This window comes from Nomascus leucogenys, chromosome 4, assembly GCF_006542625.1.
Source record: "Nomascus leucogenys isolate Asia chromosome 4, Asia_NLE_v1, whole genome shotgun sequence".
Lineage (NCBI taxonomy): Eukaryota > Metazoa > Chordata > Mammalia > Primates > Hylobatidae > Nomascus > Nomascus leucogenys.
In genome coordinates, this window is record NC_044384.1 from 71,572,850 (window position 1) to 71,590,857 (window position 18,008).

General features: G+C 37.1%; 1 protein-coding gene across 1 annotated transcript in view; it reads left to right on the forward strand.

The window, feature by feature from the left end:
* The window catches only part of LOC100597435 (ankyrin repeat domain-containing protein 18A-like), a 110,321-nt gene that overhangs the window by 20,893 nt on the left and 71,420 nt on the right, over window positions 1–18,008 (forward strand). Inside the window, 6 exon segments of the mRNA XM_030810032.1 lie at window positions 859–928; window positions 9,462–9,534; window positions 9,537–10,372; window positions 11,918–12,064; window positions 14,280–14,392; window positions 16,461–16,590. Of these exon segments, the coding sequence (XP_030665892.1) occupies window positions 859–928; window positions 9,462–9,534; window positions 9,537–10,372; window positions 11,918–12,064; window positions 14,280–14,392; window positions 16,461–16,590 (1,369 nt within the window).

Here is an 18,008-nt window from a genome sequence, read left to right on the forward strand (position 1 = left end):
GTGGGAGCCCATAGGAAGACAGATATTTGGATAGTACTTAGGGAAATAGAGGTACAACTGCCAGGACTCTGTTTTTCCAGCAGTCTCTCTCCTTGGGTGTCTGATTGCCTATGAAAATTTTTAAGGGCTTGCTAGTTTATGTGGACCTGAATAAGGTAGGACCTATAGAGTGAAAATAATGGGATTTTATATTTGTTAATGTTTTAATCTTTCTGGGAAGAGTATTCTCAATAAGAACATACACGTTTTGTTATTTGACTCTTGTACATTTAGCTTTCATACATTTCAAATATTGCAGGGGATTCCCTGTACTGATTTAGGGCAAAGGAAAGCAATAGGACCTTCCTAAGTGGGTTCCATGCTGAGGAATCAAGAGCATCATTTTGAAGTGATGCAGATTAGTCTTTTAACCAGAGACAGATCATGGAAAACAGACAGTGGATCTTTCTACCTTGTTTTAGGTCATCAGGTTTCTTCCAGTTTAGGTAACAAAGTTTATGTCATCCATTAATTGAATTTTAAGTTCAGCTTCAAGACAGATCACTTGTGAGGGTAAATTATTGTCAGGCTCTGCCAACATATTGACTGTCACTATTTGTTGTAAAGCTCAAGGTCAGTTTTCATTGAATATTTTATAGATTTAGACAGATGGAGGCAGAAATAGGTAACTAAAATCTATTTTTAGAATGGAGGACATATTTTAATTATATCAAGAATCATAATTTAATATATAGATTACTGACCTTTCCCCAGATTATGTCTTCCTTTTTTGAGGGGAAAGCTGGATATAAACTGGCAGTTAAAAAAATTGTAAAGAAATCAACTTGCTCATTTTCTTTGTGTATTTTTGCTCTCAAGCATTTTCCATGAACTGTGTGTGGATTCATTGCCTGCATCGGATGACGAAGACTTGAGTGTTGCTACTAAGGTAAAGTGGTCTCTTATAAAATTAATTTTCTCACTCTGAATCTAGTTTTGCATAGTGTTTACTTTTCAAATTTAGCAGTGGCTTACCTATCATTGTTTTATGGTGGTCATGGAAAGTTGGTCAGAGAAAAACATACATAAGGCTAGTTGATTCAAAAAAATTGTTCAACTTTGGTAACTAACAAAGATTGATAAATACTGTGACAGGGTGGGAGCTAAAAAAATGAACTGGAAAATAAGTAGTGGCAGGAAAATCACATTAGGAAATGCTTTCTCCAATAGAGGAAATATGAAATTTGGTCAAGGTTTATTTGGATAAATACTATTACTTTGACTTTTAAATCACATGAGTGTGACTTTCATGATATTTATGCCTGTATAAATCTTAAGTGGATCAAATTATTTGCAGTAATCATACAATCTCTCTGGTACCTTTTAGTTGTGAAAGTGTTCAGCACACAGCATATAGCTTTTTTTCTCAGAAACTTATTATTTTGGTGTCATTTAGCTTTTAGGAGAGATTGTTTCTCTACTTATATTATTGGTGCTGTAGTGAGACTAAAATAATATTTAAAATTGTAGAAAAATAGCTGAGTGTGGTGGTGTACACCTGTAGTCCCTGCTACTTGGAATTTGAGGCAGGAAGATTGTTTGAGCCCAGGAGTTTGAAAATAGCCTGGGCAACATAACAAGACTCTATCTGATTTAAAAATATAAATTGTGGAAATGTAGAAATTTAAATTTATGTTCTCAAAATTTGTATTGCAAAGGGATTTTTGTGTGTTTTATGAGTTGTCCATGAAGAGTTTATATAAAACACTTCATCTAATTGAATAACATGTATTTTGCTGCAAATAACCAGTTCTAGAAGCAGAGACTCTTAATACCAATATGGTAAGACTTTAACACTTTATTTTATCAGTGTTACTTATAATATCCACTTGATTTAATATATATTATTTAGGTCTAAAACAAACCAGAAATGTTATCTCATTTTTAAAAATGAATGATGATACAGGTACAGTTATTAATATTTATTATAAATCTTGGAAACCACATAGCGTATTATTTTATTACAAAGGGCTTTTGAAAACAACAATATGCCATAATATAGACTTAGTGATAACCTATTGATAAAAATTTTTTACCAGTAAAATTGCTCCTTTTACTTTCCCCTGTTTCACACTGATTAATGTACCTAATATTATAAAGAAGAAACAGAAATTATTTGCAATCACGAATAATCTCATGATAGTCTAAGAAGAGCTCTGTAAATTTTGTCTTATTTACTATTGGTGTTTTGAAATAAAAGTGTTCTGGCCAGGCGCGGCGGCTCACGCCTGTAGTCCCAGCACTTTGGGAGGCCGAGGCGGGCGGATCACGAGATCAGGAGATCGAGACCATCCTGGCTAACACAGTGAAACCCCGTCTCTACTAAAAATACAAAAAATTAGCCAGGCGAGGTGGTGGGCGCCTGTAGTCTCAGCTACTCGGGAGGCTGAGGCAGGCGAATGGCGTGAACCCCGGGGGGCGGAGCCTGCAGTGAGCTGAGATGGCGCCACTGCACTCCAGCCTGGGCGACAGTGAGACTCTGTTTCAAAAAAAAAAAAAATAAAAGTGTTCTTTCGTATTGATATATTTACACTGCAGAAGTAACTGTGATCTGTTGGAGAACTAGAAGTAGAGTCAGAAGTCCTTGGGAAAATCCTGTAGCTTGCTTATATTTTTAACCTTTCTTTTTTCAAAATTGTGGTAACTAGATGAGTTCATCAATGAATGTATATAGGAGTGACTAGTATAATATCTAGATTTATGATTTAGTAAATGTAATTCTTATAACTGACTATAAAAGTGTTAAAGGAATCAAACTGCAATAGAATATTATCAGTGAAACAGAACTGTAATAACTTTGGGAAATTTTATCTGTCCAAATACGTGTGAACTAAGGTTCTTACTATAGGGTGGTGTGTGGGTTAGATATCAAAGTGTAAATGAAATTTTTTCATATATTTTAATTTAGTCAAATTTGTTAACGCTTTAATTTATGCTTTTGGGTTTGTTGTAATTCAGGGAAAGGCCTTTCCAACTCTGATATTCTTAAAAATTCTCTGGTGTGCATGTGTGCTTGTGTGTGTGTGTGCGTGTGTGTTTACTTTTATAAATTCATTGACTTTAAATAAATTTCTGAACTTTTTTGAATTTGTGCTCTATAAGTTTCAAAGTTTTGCTTCAACTTTTTCTCCAGTTGGACATCTACTTTTTATTATTATTATTATTATACTTTAGGTTTTAGGGTACACGTGCACAATGTGCAGGTTTGTTACATACATATCCATGTGCCATGTTGGTTTGCTGCACTCATTAACTCGTCATTTAGCATTAGGTATATCTCCTAATGCTGTCCCTCCCCCCTCCCCTGACCCCACAACAGTCCCCAGAGCGTGATGTTCCCCTTCCTGTGTCCATGAGTTCGCATTGTTCAATTCCCACCTATGAGTGAGAACATGCGGTGTTTGGTTTTTTGTCCTTGCGATAGTTTACTGAGAATGATGTTTTCCAGTTTCATCCATGTCCCTACAAAGGACACGAACTCATCATTTTTTATGGCTGCATAGTATTCCATGGTGTATATGTGCCACATTTTCTTAATCCAGTCTATCCTTGTTGGACATTTGGGTTGGTTCCAAGTCTTTGCTATTGTGAATAGTGCCGCAATAAACATACGTGTGCGTGTGTCTTTATAGCAGCATGATTTATAGTCCTTTGGGTATATACCCAGTAATGGGATGGCTGGGTCAAATGGTATTTCTAGTTCGAGATCCCTGAGGAATCGCCACACTGACTTCCACAACGGTTAAACTAGTTTACAATCCCACCAACAGTGTAAAAGTGTTCCTATGTCTCCACATCCTCTCCAGCACCTGTTGTTTCCTGACTTTTTAATGATGGCCATTCTAACTGGTGTGAGATGGTATCTCATTGTGGTTTTGATTTGCATTTCTCTGATGGCCAGTGATGATGAGCATTTTTTCATGTGTTTTTTGGCTGCATAAATGTCTTCTTTTGAGAAGTGTCTGCTCATGTCCTTCGCCCACTTTTTGATGGGGTTGTTTGTTTTTTTCTTCTAAATTTGTTTGAGTTCATTGTAGATTCTGGATATTAGCCCTTTGTCAGATGAGTAGGTTGCAAAAATTTTCTCCCATTCTGTAGGTTGCCTGTTCACTCTGATGGTAGTTTCTTTTGCTGTGCAGAAGCTCTTTAGTTTAATTAGATCCCATTTGTCAATTTTGGCCTTTGTTGCCATTGCTTTTGGGTTTTAGACATGAAGTCCTTGCCCATGCCTATGTCCTGAATGGTATTGCCTAGGTTTTCTTGTAGGGTTTTAATGGTTTTAGGTCTAACATTTAAGTCTTTAATCCATCTTGAATTAATTTTTGTATAAGGTGTAAGGAAGGGATCCAGTTTCAGCTTTCTACATATGGCTAGCCAGTTTTCCCAGCACCATTTATTAAATAGGGAATCCTTTCCCCATTTCTTGTTTTTGTCAGGTTTGTCAAAGATCAGATAGTTCTAGATATGCGGCATCATTTCTGAGGGCTCCGTTCTGTTCCATTGATCTATGTCTCTGTTGTGGTACCAGTACCATGCTGTTTTGGTTACTGTAGCCTTGTAGTATAGTTTGAAGTCAGGTAGCATGATGCCTCCAGCTTTGTTCTTTTGGCTTAGGATTGACTTGGCGATGCGGGCTCTTTTTTGGTTCCATATGAACTTTAAAGTAGTTTTTTCCAATTCTGTGAAGAAAGTCATTGGTAGCTTGATGGGGATGGCATTGAATCTATAAATTACCTAGGGCAATATGGCCATTTTCACAATATTGATTCTTCCAACCCATGAGCATGGAATGTTCTTCCATTTGTTTGTATCCTCTTTTATTTCATTGAGCAGTGGTTTGTAGTTCTCCTTGAAGAGGTCCTTCACATCCCTTGTAAGTTGGATTCCTAGGTATTTTATTCTCTTTGAAGCAATTGTGAATGGGAGTTCACTCATGATTTGGCTCTCTGTTTGTCTGTGATTGGTGTACAAGAATGCTTGTGATTTTTGTACATTGATTTTGTATCCTGAGACTTTGCTGAAGTTGCTAATCAGCTTAAAGAGATTTTGGGCTGAGACGATGGGGTTTTCTAGATATACAATCATGTCATCTGCAAACAGGGACAATTTGACTTCCTCTTTTCCTAATTGAATACGCTTTATTTCCTTCTCCTGCCTGATTGCCCTGGCCACAACTTCCAGCACTATGTTGAATAGGAGTAGTGAGAGAGGGCATCCCTGTCTTGTGCCAGTTTTCAAAGGGAATGCTTCCAGTTTTTGCCCATTCAGTATGATATTGGTTGTGGGTTTGTCATAGATAGCTCTTATTATTTTGAGATACGTCCCATCAATACCTAATTTATTGAGAGTTTTTAGCATGAAGAGTTGTTGAATTTTGTCAAAGGCCTTTTCTGCATCTATTGAGATAATCATGTGGTTTTTGTCTTTGGTTCTGTTTATATGCTGGATTACATTTATTGATTTGCGTATGTTGAACCAGCCTTGCATCCCAGGGATGAAGCCCACTTGATCATGGTGGATAAGCTTTTTGATGTGCTGCTGGATTCGGTTTGCCAGTATTTTATTGAGGATTTTTGCATCAATGTTCATCAAGGATATTGGTCTGAAATTCTCTTTTTTGGTTGTGTCTCTGCCAGGCTTTGGTATGAGGATGATGCTGGCCTCATAAAATGTGTTAGGGAGGATTCCCTCTTTTTCTATCGATTGGAATAGTTTCAGAAGGAATGGTACCAGTTTCTCCTTGTACCTCTGGTAGAATTCAGCTGTGAATCCATCAGGTCCTGGACTCTTTTTGGTTGGTAAGCTATTGATTATTGCCACAATTTCAGAGTCTGTTATTGGTCTATTCAGAGATTCAACTTCTTCCTGGTTTAGTCTTGGGAGGGTGTATTTGTCGAGGAATTTATCCATTTCTTCTAGATTTTCTAGTTTATTTGCATAGAGGTGTTTGTAGTATTCTCTGATGGTAGATTGTATTTCTGTGGGATTGGTGGTGATATCCCCTTTTTCATTTTTTATTGCATCTATTTGATTCTTCTCTCTTTTCTTCTTTATTAGTCTTGCTAGCAGTCTATCAATTTTGTTGATCTTTTCAAAAAACCAGCTCCTGGATTCATTAATTTTTTGAAGGGTTTTTTGTGTCTCTATTTCCTTCAGTTCTGCTCTGATTTTAGTTATTTCTAGCCTTCTGCTAGCTTTTGAATGTGTTTGCTGTTGCTTGTCTAGTTCTTTTAATTGTGATGTTAGGGTGTCAATTTTGGATCTTTCCTGCTTTCTCTTGTGGGCATTTAGTGCTATAAATTTCCCTCTACACACTGCTTTGAATGTGTCCCAGAGATTCTGGTATGTTGTGTCTTTGTTCTCATTGGTGTCAAAGAACATCTTTATTTCTGCCTTCATTTCATTATGTACCCAATAGTCATTCAGGAGCAGGTTGTTCAGTTCCCATGTAGTTGAGTGATTTTGAGTGAGTTTCTTAATCCTGAGTTCTAGTTTGATTGCACTGTGGTCTGAGAGACAGTTTGTTATAATTTCTGTTCTTTTACATTTGCTGAGGACAGCTTTACTTCCAACTATGTAGTCAATTTTGGAATAGGTGTGGTGTGGTGCTGAAAAAAATGTATATTCTGTTGATTTGGGGTGGAGAGTTCTGTAGATGTCTATTAGGTCCACCTTGTGCAGAGCTGAGTTAAATTCCTGGATATCCTTGTTAACTTTCTGTCTCGTTGATCTGTCTAATGTTGACAGTGGGGTGTTAAAATCTCCCGTTATTGTTGTGTGGGAGTTTCAGTCCCTTTGTAGGTCACTCAGGACTTGCTTTATGAATCTGGGTGCTCCTGTGTTGGGTGCATATATATTTAGGATAGTTAGCTCTTCTTGTTGAATTGATCCCTTTACCATTATGTAATGGCCTTCTTTGTCTCTTTTGATCTTTGTTGGTTTAAAGTCTATTTTATCAGAGACTAGGATTGCAACCCCTGCCTTTTTTTGTTTTCCATTTGCTTGATAGATCTTTCACCATCCCTTTATTTTGAGTCTATGTGTGTCTCTGCACGTGAGATGGGTTTCCTGAATACAGCACACTGATGGGTCTTGACTCCTTATCCAGTTTGCCAGTCTGTGTCTTTTAAGTGGAGCATTTAGCCCATTTACATTTAAAGTTAATATTGTTATGTGTGAATTTGATCCTGTCATTATGATGTTAGTTGGTTGTTTTGCTCGTTAGTTGATGCAGTTTCTTCCTAGCCTTGATGGTCTTTATAATTTGGCATGTTTTTGCAGTGGCTGGTACCAGTTGTTCCTTTCCATGTTTATTGCTTCCTTCAGGAGCTCTTTTAGGGCAGGCCTGGTGGTGACAAAATCACTCAGCATTTGCTTGTCTGTAAAGTATTTTATTTCTCCTTCACTTATGAAGCTTAGTTTGGCTGGATATGAAATTCTGGGTTGAAAATTCTTTTCTTTAAGAATGTTGAATATCAGCCCCCACTCTCTTCTGGCTTGTAGAGTTTCTGCTGAGAGATCCGCTGTTAGTCTGATGGGCTTCCCTTTGTGGGTAACCTGACCTTTCTCTCTGGCTGCCCTTAATATTTTTTCCTTCATTTCAACTTTGGTGAATCTGACAATTATGTGTCTTGGAGTTGCTCTTCTCAAGGAGTATCTTTGTGGTGTTCTCTGTATTTCCTGAATCTGAATGTTGGCCTACCTTGCTAGATTGGGGAAGTTCTCCTGGATAACATCTTGCAGAGTGTTTTCCAACTTGGTTCCATTCTCCCCGTCATTTTCAGGTACACCAATCAGATGTAGGTTTGGTCTTTTCACATAGTCCCAAATTTCTTGGAGGCTTTGTTCGTTTCTTTTTATTCTTTTTTCTCTAAACTTCCCTTCTCACTTCATTTCATTCATTTTATCTTCCATCACTGATACCCTTTCTTCCAGTTGATTGCATCGACTGCTGAGACTTCTGCAATCTTCGCGTAGTACTCAATACTTGGCTTTCAGCTCCATCAGCTCCTTTAAGCCCTTCTCTCCATTGATTATTCTAGTTATCCATTCGTCTAATTTTTTTTTCAAAGTTTTTAACTTCTTTGCTATTGTTTTGAATTTCCTCCCGTAGTTTAGGGTAGTTTGATCGTCTGAAGCCTTCTTCTCTCAGCTTGTCAAAGCCATTCTCCGTCCAGCTTTGTTCCGTTGCTGGTGAGGAACTGCGTTCCTTTGGAGGAGGAGAGGTGCTCTGCTTTTTAGAGTTTCCAGTTTTTATGCTCTGTTTTTTCCCCATCTTTGTGGTTTTATCTACTTTTGGTCTTTGATGATGGTGATGTACAGATGGGTTTTTGGTGTGGATATCCTTTCTGTTTGTTAGTTTTCCTTCTACCAGACAGGACCCTCAGCTGCAGGTCTGTTGGGGTTTGCTAGAGGTCCACTCCAGACCCTGTTTGGCTGGGTGTCAGCAGTGGTGGCTGCAGAACAGCGGATTTTCGTGAGACCACAAATTCAGCTGTCTGATAGTTCCTCTGGAAGTTTTGTCTCAGAGGAGTACCTGGCCAAGGGAGGTGTCAGTCGGTCCCTACTGGGGGGTGCCTCCCAGTTAGGCTGCTTGGGGGTCAGGGTCCCACTTTAGGAGGCAGTCTGTCCATTCTCAGATCTCCAGCTGCATGCTGGGAGAACCACTACTCTCTTCAAAGCTGTCAGTCAGACAGGGACATTTAAGTCTGCAGAGGTTCCTGCTGAATTTTTGTTTGTCTGTGCCCTGCCCCCAGAGTTGCAGCCTACAGAGACAGGCAGGCCTCCTTGAGCTGTGGTGGGCTCCACCCAGTTCGAGCTTCCTGGCTGCTTTGTTTACCTAAGCAAGCCTGGGCAATGGCGGGTGCCCCTCCCCCAGCCTTGCTGAGGCCTTGCAGTTGGATCTCAGACTGCTGTGCTAGCAATCAGCGAGACTCTGTGGGCATAGGACCCTCCGAGCCAGGTGCCGGACACAATCTCCTGGTGTGCCGTTTTCCAAGCCCGTTGGAAAAGCACAGTATTAGGGTGGGACTGACCCGATTTTCCAGGTGCCATCTGTTACCCCTTTCTTTGACTAGGAACGGGAACTCCCGACCCCTTATGCTTCCCGAGTGAGGCAATGCCTCGCCCTGCTTCGGCTCGCTCACAGTGCGCTGCACCAACTCTCCTGCACCCACTGTTTGGCACTCCCTAGTGAGATGAACCCGGTACCTCAAACGGAAATGCAGAAATCACCTGTCTTCTGTGTCACTCAGGCTGGGAGCTGTAGACCGGAGCTGTTCCTATTCGGCCATCTTGGCTGGACATCTACTTACAGTAACCTTTTTAGTGTATGGATGTGCAGGTTATTCTTTAACTTCAGAGGTAATCATGTTATGGTATTTTATTGAGTACTAGCTAAAACTTCCTTTTGTTTTATTTAGGATTTTCATAATCATGAAGAAATGAAAGATCTGATGGATGAAAATTGCATTTCGAAGACAGATATTGCTATACTCAGGAAATATGCACAATGAAAAATGACAATCTGGAAAAAGAAAATAAATATCTTAAGGACATTAAAATTGCTAAAGAAACAAATGCTTCCCTTGAAAAGTGTATAAAACTCAATGAGGAAAAAACAGCATTCTGGTATCAACAAGAGCTTAATGATCTCAAAGCTGAGAATGCAAGGCTCAATTCCGAACTGTTGGAAGAAAAAGAAAGCAAGAAAAGACTGGAAGCTGACATTGAATCTTATCAGTCTAGACTGGCTGCTGCTATAAGTAAACACAGTGAAAGTGTGAAAACAGAAAGAAACCTAAAACTTGCTTTAGAGAGAACACAAGATGTTTCTGGACAAGTAAAAATGAGTTCTGATATTTCCGAAGTAAAAGATGAGAATGAGTTTCTTACTGAACAACTTTCTAAAACGCAAATTAAATTTGACACCTTAAAAGATAAGTTCCACAAGACAAGAGATATTCTCAGAAAAAAGTCATTGGCTTTAGAAATTGTACAAAATGACCTAAGCCAAGCACAGCAGCAAATAAAGGAAATGAAAGAGATGTATCAAAATGCAGAAGCTAAAGTGAGTAAATCCACTGGAAAGTGGAACTGTGTAGAAGAGAGGCTATGTGAACTCCAACGTGAAAATCTGTGGCTTGAACAGCAACTAGATGATGTTCATCAGAAAGAGGGTCATAAAGAGATAGTAATTAATATCCCAAGAGGCTTTATTGAGAGTGGAAAGAAAGACCTCCTGCTAGAAGAGAAAAATAAGAAGCTAATGAATGAAAATAATCATTTAAAAGAAAGTCTCTTTCAATATGAGAAAGAGAAAACAGAAAGAGTAGTAAGTATCAAGGAAGATAAATATTTTCAAACTTCTAGAAAGAAAATTTAAACATTTGGTTCTGAATACATGTCGAACCTAGTTGAATATAAAAATCAATAGATAAAAAGTGTGTTTACCATAGTGTATAATTCCATTTACATGAAACATCCAGAAAAGATAAATGTATGAGACAAAAAGTAGATGAATGTTTGCCAAGGGCTGGGGTTGGAAGCTGGTAGTGACTGCTAGTGGGCGTGAGGGATCTTGCAGTGATGGAAATGCTCTAAAGTTGGATTGTGGAGATGGCTGCACAACTCAGTAAATGTACTAAAAATCTTTTAACTTTATGTTAAAACAGATACATTCTATAGTATATAAATATATTTCAACAAAGCTTTTTAATAAAAAAAAAGGAAAAACGTGTTTACTATAGCAGCTTAGAAACATACCTTGTTTCCAGGAAATAAAAGGTAGAGGTGAGAGATGATTTACTTTGAGAAAAGACATGGTGTCACCTATGAAATTTTAGTAGGCACAGAGTCATATTTTAAGGTAGATAGTCCTGTACTGCTGAAATAATAATTTTAATGTCTTTTTGTTGTCACATGTTAAGACCATGATGAAGTTATAAATGGAAATGTTTACACCTGCAATGAGTATTTTCAAATTAAAATTGAATTAAGTGATTTGCTTCGACACTTAATTCTAGATTTCCCAGATGAACTGAAGTGTATTGCTGTGTCTTGTAATATCTTGCTTTAAGTAGCTTTTCATATATTTTAGTTGTATAGCTATTTATTATTATTCATATTAATTTAACTTAAATCTGAAAATATGTCAGTCTCAAATTACGTATTTTTATGACCATGTAATGTTTTAAAGGCACCTACTTGTTATAAAATTATCATTTAGGGTAAATGTGATAAATTTCAGCAAAACCATATTTGATTTAGTCTTCCCACTGGTATTCATAATTTACTTTGAATATTTTTATTAATAATTAGCTCATAATTTTTATTTCAAGGCTCAATGAGTATCACTTGAATATAACTTTGTCCAGTACAAAGATACTGTAGCTGCTTGTGATTTATGAGTTAGGCATTAGATCCCCATTTTCAGACTGAAGGGTGGCAGGCTTCACGTACAGTGGGAATGGAGTAATTACAGGAGGGAGTTGTAGGAGCTTGAAGTCAGAGAGGGAGGTAGAGGCCTCAAAGGCCATTGTAATTTTACTTTTATTCTGAGACAGGAATCTGTGGGAAGGATTTGAACAGGTGATTGAATATGTTAGGAACTTTGAGGTTGAGTTGAGCTTCTAAGATGATTGAATGGTGGGCTGAATCTGTTGTGTAAGTAAGAGAATACCAATTTGGCAGGAGGATAACACATTCTGCATCCCTCACTGAATTCAGTAATAAATAAAAGTGTGTACATGTGATGAAAAGAAGGTGAATTGATGTGTGTGGTGATAACTTTCAAAGTAGGTATGTTAGAGTTAAATGTTATTAATATAATTTAATAATAAGGCAATTTATAAAATCAGTAACAAAAATATTTTATCAGGTGGTTGTGAGACACCTTCAACAAGAAGTGGCCGATTCCCTTAAAAAATTAACCACGTTAGAGTCTCCACTGGAAGGTACATCATGTCACATTAATTTGGATGAGACACAGGCCTCAAAGAAGAAATTATTTCAAGTGGAAAGTCAAGTATGTATGGAATTTAACATGTCGACAGTTATTCTGTAGCTGGTTGAATTATATAACATGTTTTAGGATACTAATTTTGGCAGAATCTTGATTTTGTATTTTCATTACAATTAATTATTTCCATCTTCATAATGTACTTTTTTTTTTATGTTGTGACTTTTGTTCCACCATTTTAAAAAACGATTGCATACCTTTTCTCTTACAATATGTACCCTTGGAAAAGTTGATAATTCTACATCTTTCCTCAGTTTCTAAAAGAAACTTTAGAAACTTTAGAACAAGACTTTCATCATGCCATATCTCTACGGGAAAGGAAACTCTTTAAAACAAAGGCAAACAATTGATAATCTGATTCTCATGGGAAAGTTTTCATTATAAAAGAAAAAAAGGACTGGGCATCGTGGCTCACATCTGTAATCCAAACATTTTGGGAGGCTGAGGTTGGTGGATTACCTGAGGTCAGGAGTTCAAAAACAGCCTGGCCAACATGGTGAAACCCTGTCTCTACTGAAAATACAAAAAAGCCAGGCGTGGTGGTGTGCACCTGTAGTCCCAGCTACTTGGGAGGCCGAGGCAGGAGAATCACTTGAACCCAGGAGGTGGAAGTTGCAGTAAGCCAAGATGGTGCCACTGCACTCCAGCCTGGATGACACAGTGTGACTCCATCTCAAAAAAAAAAAAAAAAAGAAGGAAAAAAAAGGGACAAAGTAGACTGGTCCAAAAAAGAAGAAAGAAAGAAAAAAAGGACAAGGTATACTAGTCAATATCATAATGGTGAGACTGTCCCCCTTTGAGATTAGAAAATAACAGTATACTCAAAGTAACATCAGTAAGAACCAACATAAAATAGACAAGACTCACTATCTACAAAAGTAATCTGCACCAAGTAAGATTGTATGAGCGTATGGTTGAGAATGTTGTCTATAATAGGTGTACTAGAAGGAAGAGGCCTCAAGAGAAAGGTCAGAGCTGGAAATGTAGATTAGGGAATCTAGGTCAAAGTTTTGAGATTTTAGGAGTCCTGAGGGAATTTAAAAAGTGGAATAGCAGCCGGGCATGGTGACTCACACCCGTAATCCCAGTACTTTGGGACGCCAAGGCAGGCAGATCATGAGGTCAGGAGTTCAAGATCAGTCTGGCCAACATAGTGAAACCCCATCTCTACTAAAAATATGAAAAATTAGCTGGGCGTGGTAGTACAAGCCTGTAATCCTAGCTACTTGGGAGGGTGATGCAGGAGAATCGCTTGAACCCAGAAGGTGGAGGTTGCTGTGAGCTGAGATCATGCCACTGCACTCCAACCTGGATGACAGTGGGGGACTCCATCTCAAAAACAAACAAACAAACAAACAAAAACAGAAAGGAATAGGGCTGAAGAACAGAGGTTGCTGCATTTAGAAAGGAAGCGAGGTCAGAGAAGCAAAGAGAACATTTGGTCACTGCTTGCAGTGTCTGCTGAGTAAAGCTGGATAAAGTCCTTCAGGACCCTTGGACTTTTTTATTGGAATTATTAAAAATCAGATTTCAATATAAAAAACACAATAAGTGATGAAAAATAGATTTCTGAATGAGACCATGTGTCATAGAGTCCAATGGAAGGGGAGAAACAGGATAATGGAAAAGCCACAAAAAGTAGACAAAAGTTGTTTTTGTTTATTATAGAAAAAAATAAACTTTATTTAAAGAGAAGTGGTTAAGAGAAAGGGAAAAACTGAAACCTGTGGGTGAATACTTACAGAGAATGACAGTATTTAGCTCAGCCTGAAGACGGATGAGGATCAAAAATGTAATGGGAACTAGATAAGAGTTTTCTAAAAATCATCTTAGTAAGATGTAATTTAAGAAAACTTGGAATATCTTAAATTATTAATGACAATGTTTCTAGAGCATCTTTAAAAACTAAAATGTAAATATAACTACTCTTTTTTTTTTTTACTAACCCTTAGTATTTTATGTGTAAAAACCCTCATTTGTAACAAACATTTTTGGCTGTTTAAATTTCAGAAAAGATAATGATGGAAAGTATGAATCATTTTTAGCAGTTTTAAGAAAAGTGGCTATTTTTGAAATCTGCCCTTATTGGCATCAGGTTTATAAAATGCACTTTATACCCCTGCCTAAATACATATTACTCATCAACTTATGAGAAATAATATTTTTAAGATAAAAGAGGTCTCTAGATTTTACAAAAATAATTTTAAACACTTTTTTTAAGCCTGAAGAAAAAAACAAAGAATTAAGAAAACTTTTTGAGTTAATATCATCACTGGAGTATAATGTGAATCGAATAAGAAAGAAAAATCGTGAATTAGAAGAAGAGGCAACTGGGTATGGTTTTCATATTGTAGAACATGTTAACCATTTATTAATTGATTTAACTCTAATTTTACTCGACTAAAACCGAGATACAAATTCATTTTATGTCTGCATTTTCATAATTAAATGAATTCTATTTTTAAATGCATTTCAGAAACTCACAACACTTTATAGGCATGTGTGTCATGGGGCTGGGAGTCAGCTGAGCTGCGGGGGCAAGGTTGGGATAAAAAAATTTATATTAAAAATATGTATAAAAGAGAAACACAACAGAATCTGAAAATGTTTTTGAATGCCAAAATATTATACTTATTCTTTTTTCTTTTTTTTTTTTGAGACAGAGTCTGGCTCTGTCTCCCAGGCTGGAGTGCAGTGGCGCCATCTCAGCTCACTGCAACCTACACCTCCATGCAGTTCTCCTGCCTCAGCCTCCTGAGTAGCTGGGATTACAGCTGTGTGCCACCACGCCTGGCTAATTTTTGTATTTTTAGTAGAGACGGGGTTTTGCCAAGGTGGTCAGGCTGGTCTCAAACTCCTGACCTCGTGATCTGCCTACCTCAGTCTCCCAAAGTGGCGTGAGCCACCATGCCGGGCCACTTATTCTTTAATGATTTTGAAAACAATGACAAAGCCTTGGACATATAACATCAAGTGCACTCTTCATTGTCCAGTTTGAATTTTTATTTCTGAAGATATTTTTGCTGTCTGTGGTCATCTTCCTTTTGTAGTATCCTCTGCTGCATTCAAATTATTTAAAGAAGACCTATTGTGTCATTCTTTAACATCAAAATTTATCTTGATATGTAGCTTATATTTTGTTTGTGCTTCTTTCTCTTTCTTTTAGATATAAAACATATCATGGAAATTTACTCATTTTACACAGATACCTCCGTTATATACATGAAGTATATATGTTATTAAACTTCTGTTTTCGAGAAACAAATTTCATATATATAGAAATATATGTATAACTTAAAAGTAAAATGAGCATTCTTGTTTTGATCACAGATTTTTTTTAAAAAATGGAATGTTCCTTTGAAGCCCTGAACACAGCAACTTTTCTATTTATTTACTGAGCACTTAAGCTGGTTCTCTGATTCTCATTGACGTTTTTCTGTCATTGCCTTTCTCTACATGGTTTTGTATCTCTTTCATTTTGTTGACATTATGTCAGCAAAGATCTCTAGATCTCTTCTTCAGAGTCTTTAAATTGTCACACATCTCTCTGTCCCTTTCCTTTTTTCTAAAACTGCCTGTTTCCTTTTTCTCCTCAACTCAGATATTAAAGATGTTTTCTTACTTCTCTTTTTCTACATTGAATGATCTCCTTGATGCTTTTTGTGTGTGCTTTTTTTCTTCTTATAGACTGTGGTCAGTGAGTATCAAAATGTATTTTTGTGTCTTTTTCAAACGTGTGTGTTTTACTTTTTTATCTTGGTTGCTCATTTCTGGGTTATGTCTTATACTTAGTAATAGGTTATTTCATCTTAGCATACCAACATGGATATGAATAGTTTGTTTACAAAAAGTGTATGGTTAGACCAGGTGTGGTGGCTCACACTTGTAATCCCAGCACTTTGTGAGGCCAAGGTGGGTGGATCATTTGAGGTCAGGAGTTCAAGACCAGTCTGACCAACATGGTGAAACCCCATCTCTACTAAAAATGCAAAATGAGCCAGGTGTGGTGGTACACGCCTGTAATGCCAGATACTTGGGAGGCTGAGGCAGGAGAATCACATGAATCCAGGAGGCAGAGGTTGCAGTGAGCCAAGATCACACCATTGCATTTCAACCTGGGCAGCAAGAGTGAAATTCCATCTCAAAAAAAAAAACAACAAAAAACTGTATGGTTATAATATCACTTTACCTGCCATATATGCCATAAAATTGTTCTTCATATTACTTATCTAAGATTATAATTTCATATAGAATGCTTCCAAACTATGCTCAGTTGAAACTGAAAGGATCATAGTTTATAGATGTGTTTCTTTGATGTGCCATACCATAATATCTGTTTAAACAATTATTAAATATTTACTCTTAAAAATACTTGACTTACTAATTCTGTACATTCCTGCAGATATAAGAAACTCCTGGAAATGACAATAAATATGTTAAATGTATTTGGAAATGAAGACTTCGGTTGCCATGGAGACTTAAAAACAGATCAACTGAAAATGGATGTTCTGATTAAGAAGCTAAAACATAAGGTAATTTTTTTAAATTTATTTTATCTTAAGGTCTAGGTTACATGTGTGAGACGTGCAGGTTTGTTGCATAGGTAAACGTGTGCCATGATGGTTTGCTTCACCTATCAATCCATCATCTAGATATTAAGCCCCACAGGCATTAGCTATTGATCTTGATGCTCTGCTTCCTGACCCTAACAGGCCCCAGTGTTTGTTGTTCCCCTCCCTGAGTCCATGTGCTCTCATTGTTCAGCTCCCACTTATAAGTGAGAAGATGTAGTGTTTGTTTTTTGGTTGCTGCATTAGTTTGCTGAGGATAACAGCTTTGAGTTCATCCATGTCCCTGCAAAGAGCATGATCTCATTCATTTTTATGGCTCCATAGTATTCCATGGTGTGTATATACCACATTTTCTTTATCCCGTCTATCACTGATGGACATCTGCATTGATTCTATGTCTTTGCTATGGTGAATAGTGCTGCAATGAACATACAAATGCATGTATCTTTATAATAGAATAATTTATATTCCAACATATGGTAATTTTAATTCAGTTTTGGGATTAAAAAATCACATAATTTGGGAAAATGTTAATAACGGAAAAACCCAAATTCTGCCAAAATATGTTGAGAAAATAGAGGATAAATATATCTTTTCAGACTTTAAATTCATCAGGCTCTTAGTTAATCTTCCCCAGATCTGGGAAGATCTAGAAGGGGAGAGATTGGGCTTCATTAATGAGGGCCATTTCAATCTCTTGGCCCTGCAGCAGCCATTTCAAAATATGCCAAAAAATGTTTTGGGGTTAAATATTTTGATTTCCTTCAGCTTCTTCTCTCTGCGATGCTGTACCAGAAACAGGTTAGAAAGTAAGCCACATTATAAGTTAATAAGACCCATCTGATGAGATTTGATGGTTTGAAGCATGTGATTCCCAGACTCTTTAGATAGAAATTGGGGCCAAAGAAAACAAGGTCTTATTCTTCAATGTAAATCTCTCAGTGCTTTAAGCGGTGAAAGAAAGATTTTTCGTTTAATTTTACAGACTTGATACTAATGAAAAGGATAGTTTTTAAAATATAAATTTTTTTTTTCTATAAAAAGGACATGCTATTGATTCTCTTATGTCCTGAACTCTGGCCAGTGATCTGAAACCAAGCAGTACCTGTCTCCAGATCACTAGTACCAAATTAATTTGGGGGGGCTTGGTAACAGGTTTATTGAGAAATAATGAACACACCATGCAATTCCCTCATTTAAAATACACAAGTCATTGACTTTAGTATTTTCAGAGAGTTATGCAGTCATCGTTACAATCAATTTTAGAACATTTTCATCATCCTGAAAACAAACCCCACATTATTTAGCCATCTTCACTAGTTTTCCCTTCCTCCCTCAGCCCTAGGGAACCACCCACCTTCTTTGTATAGATTTGCCTA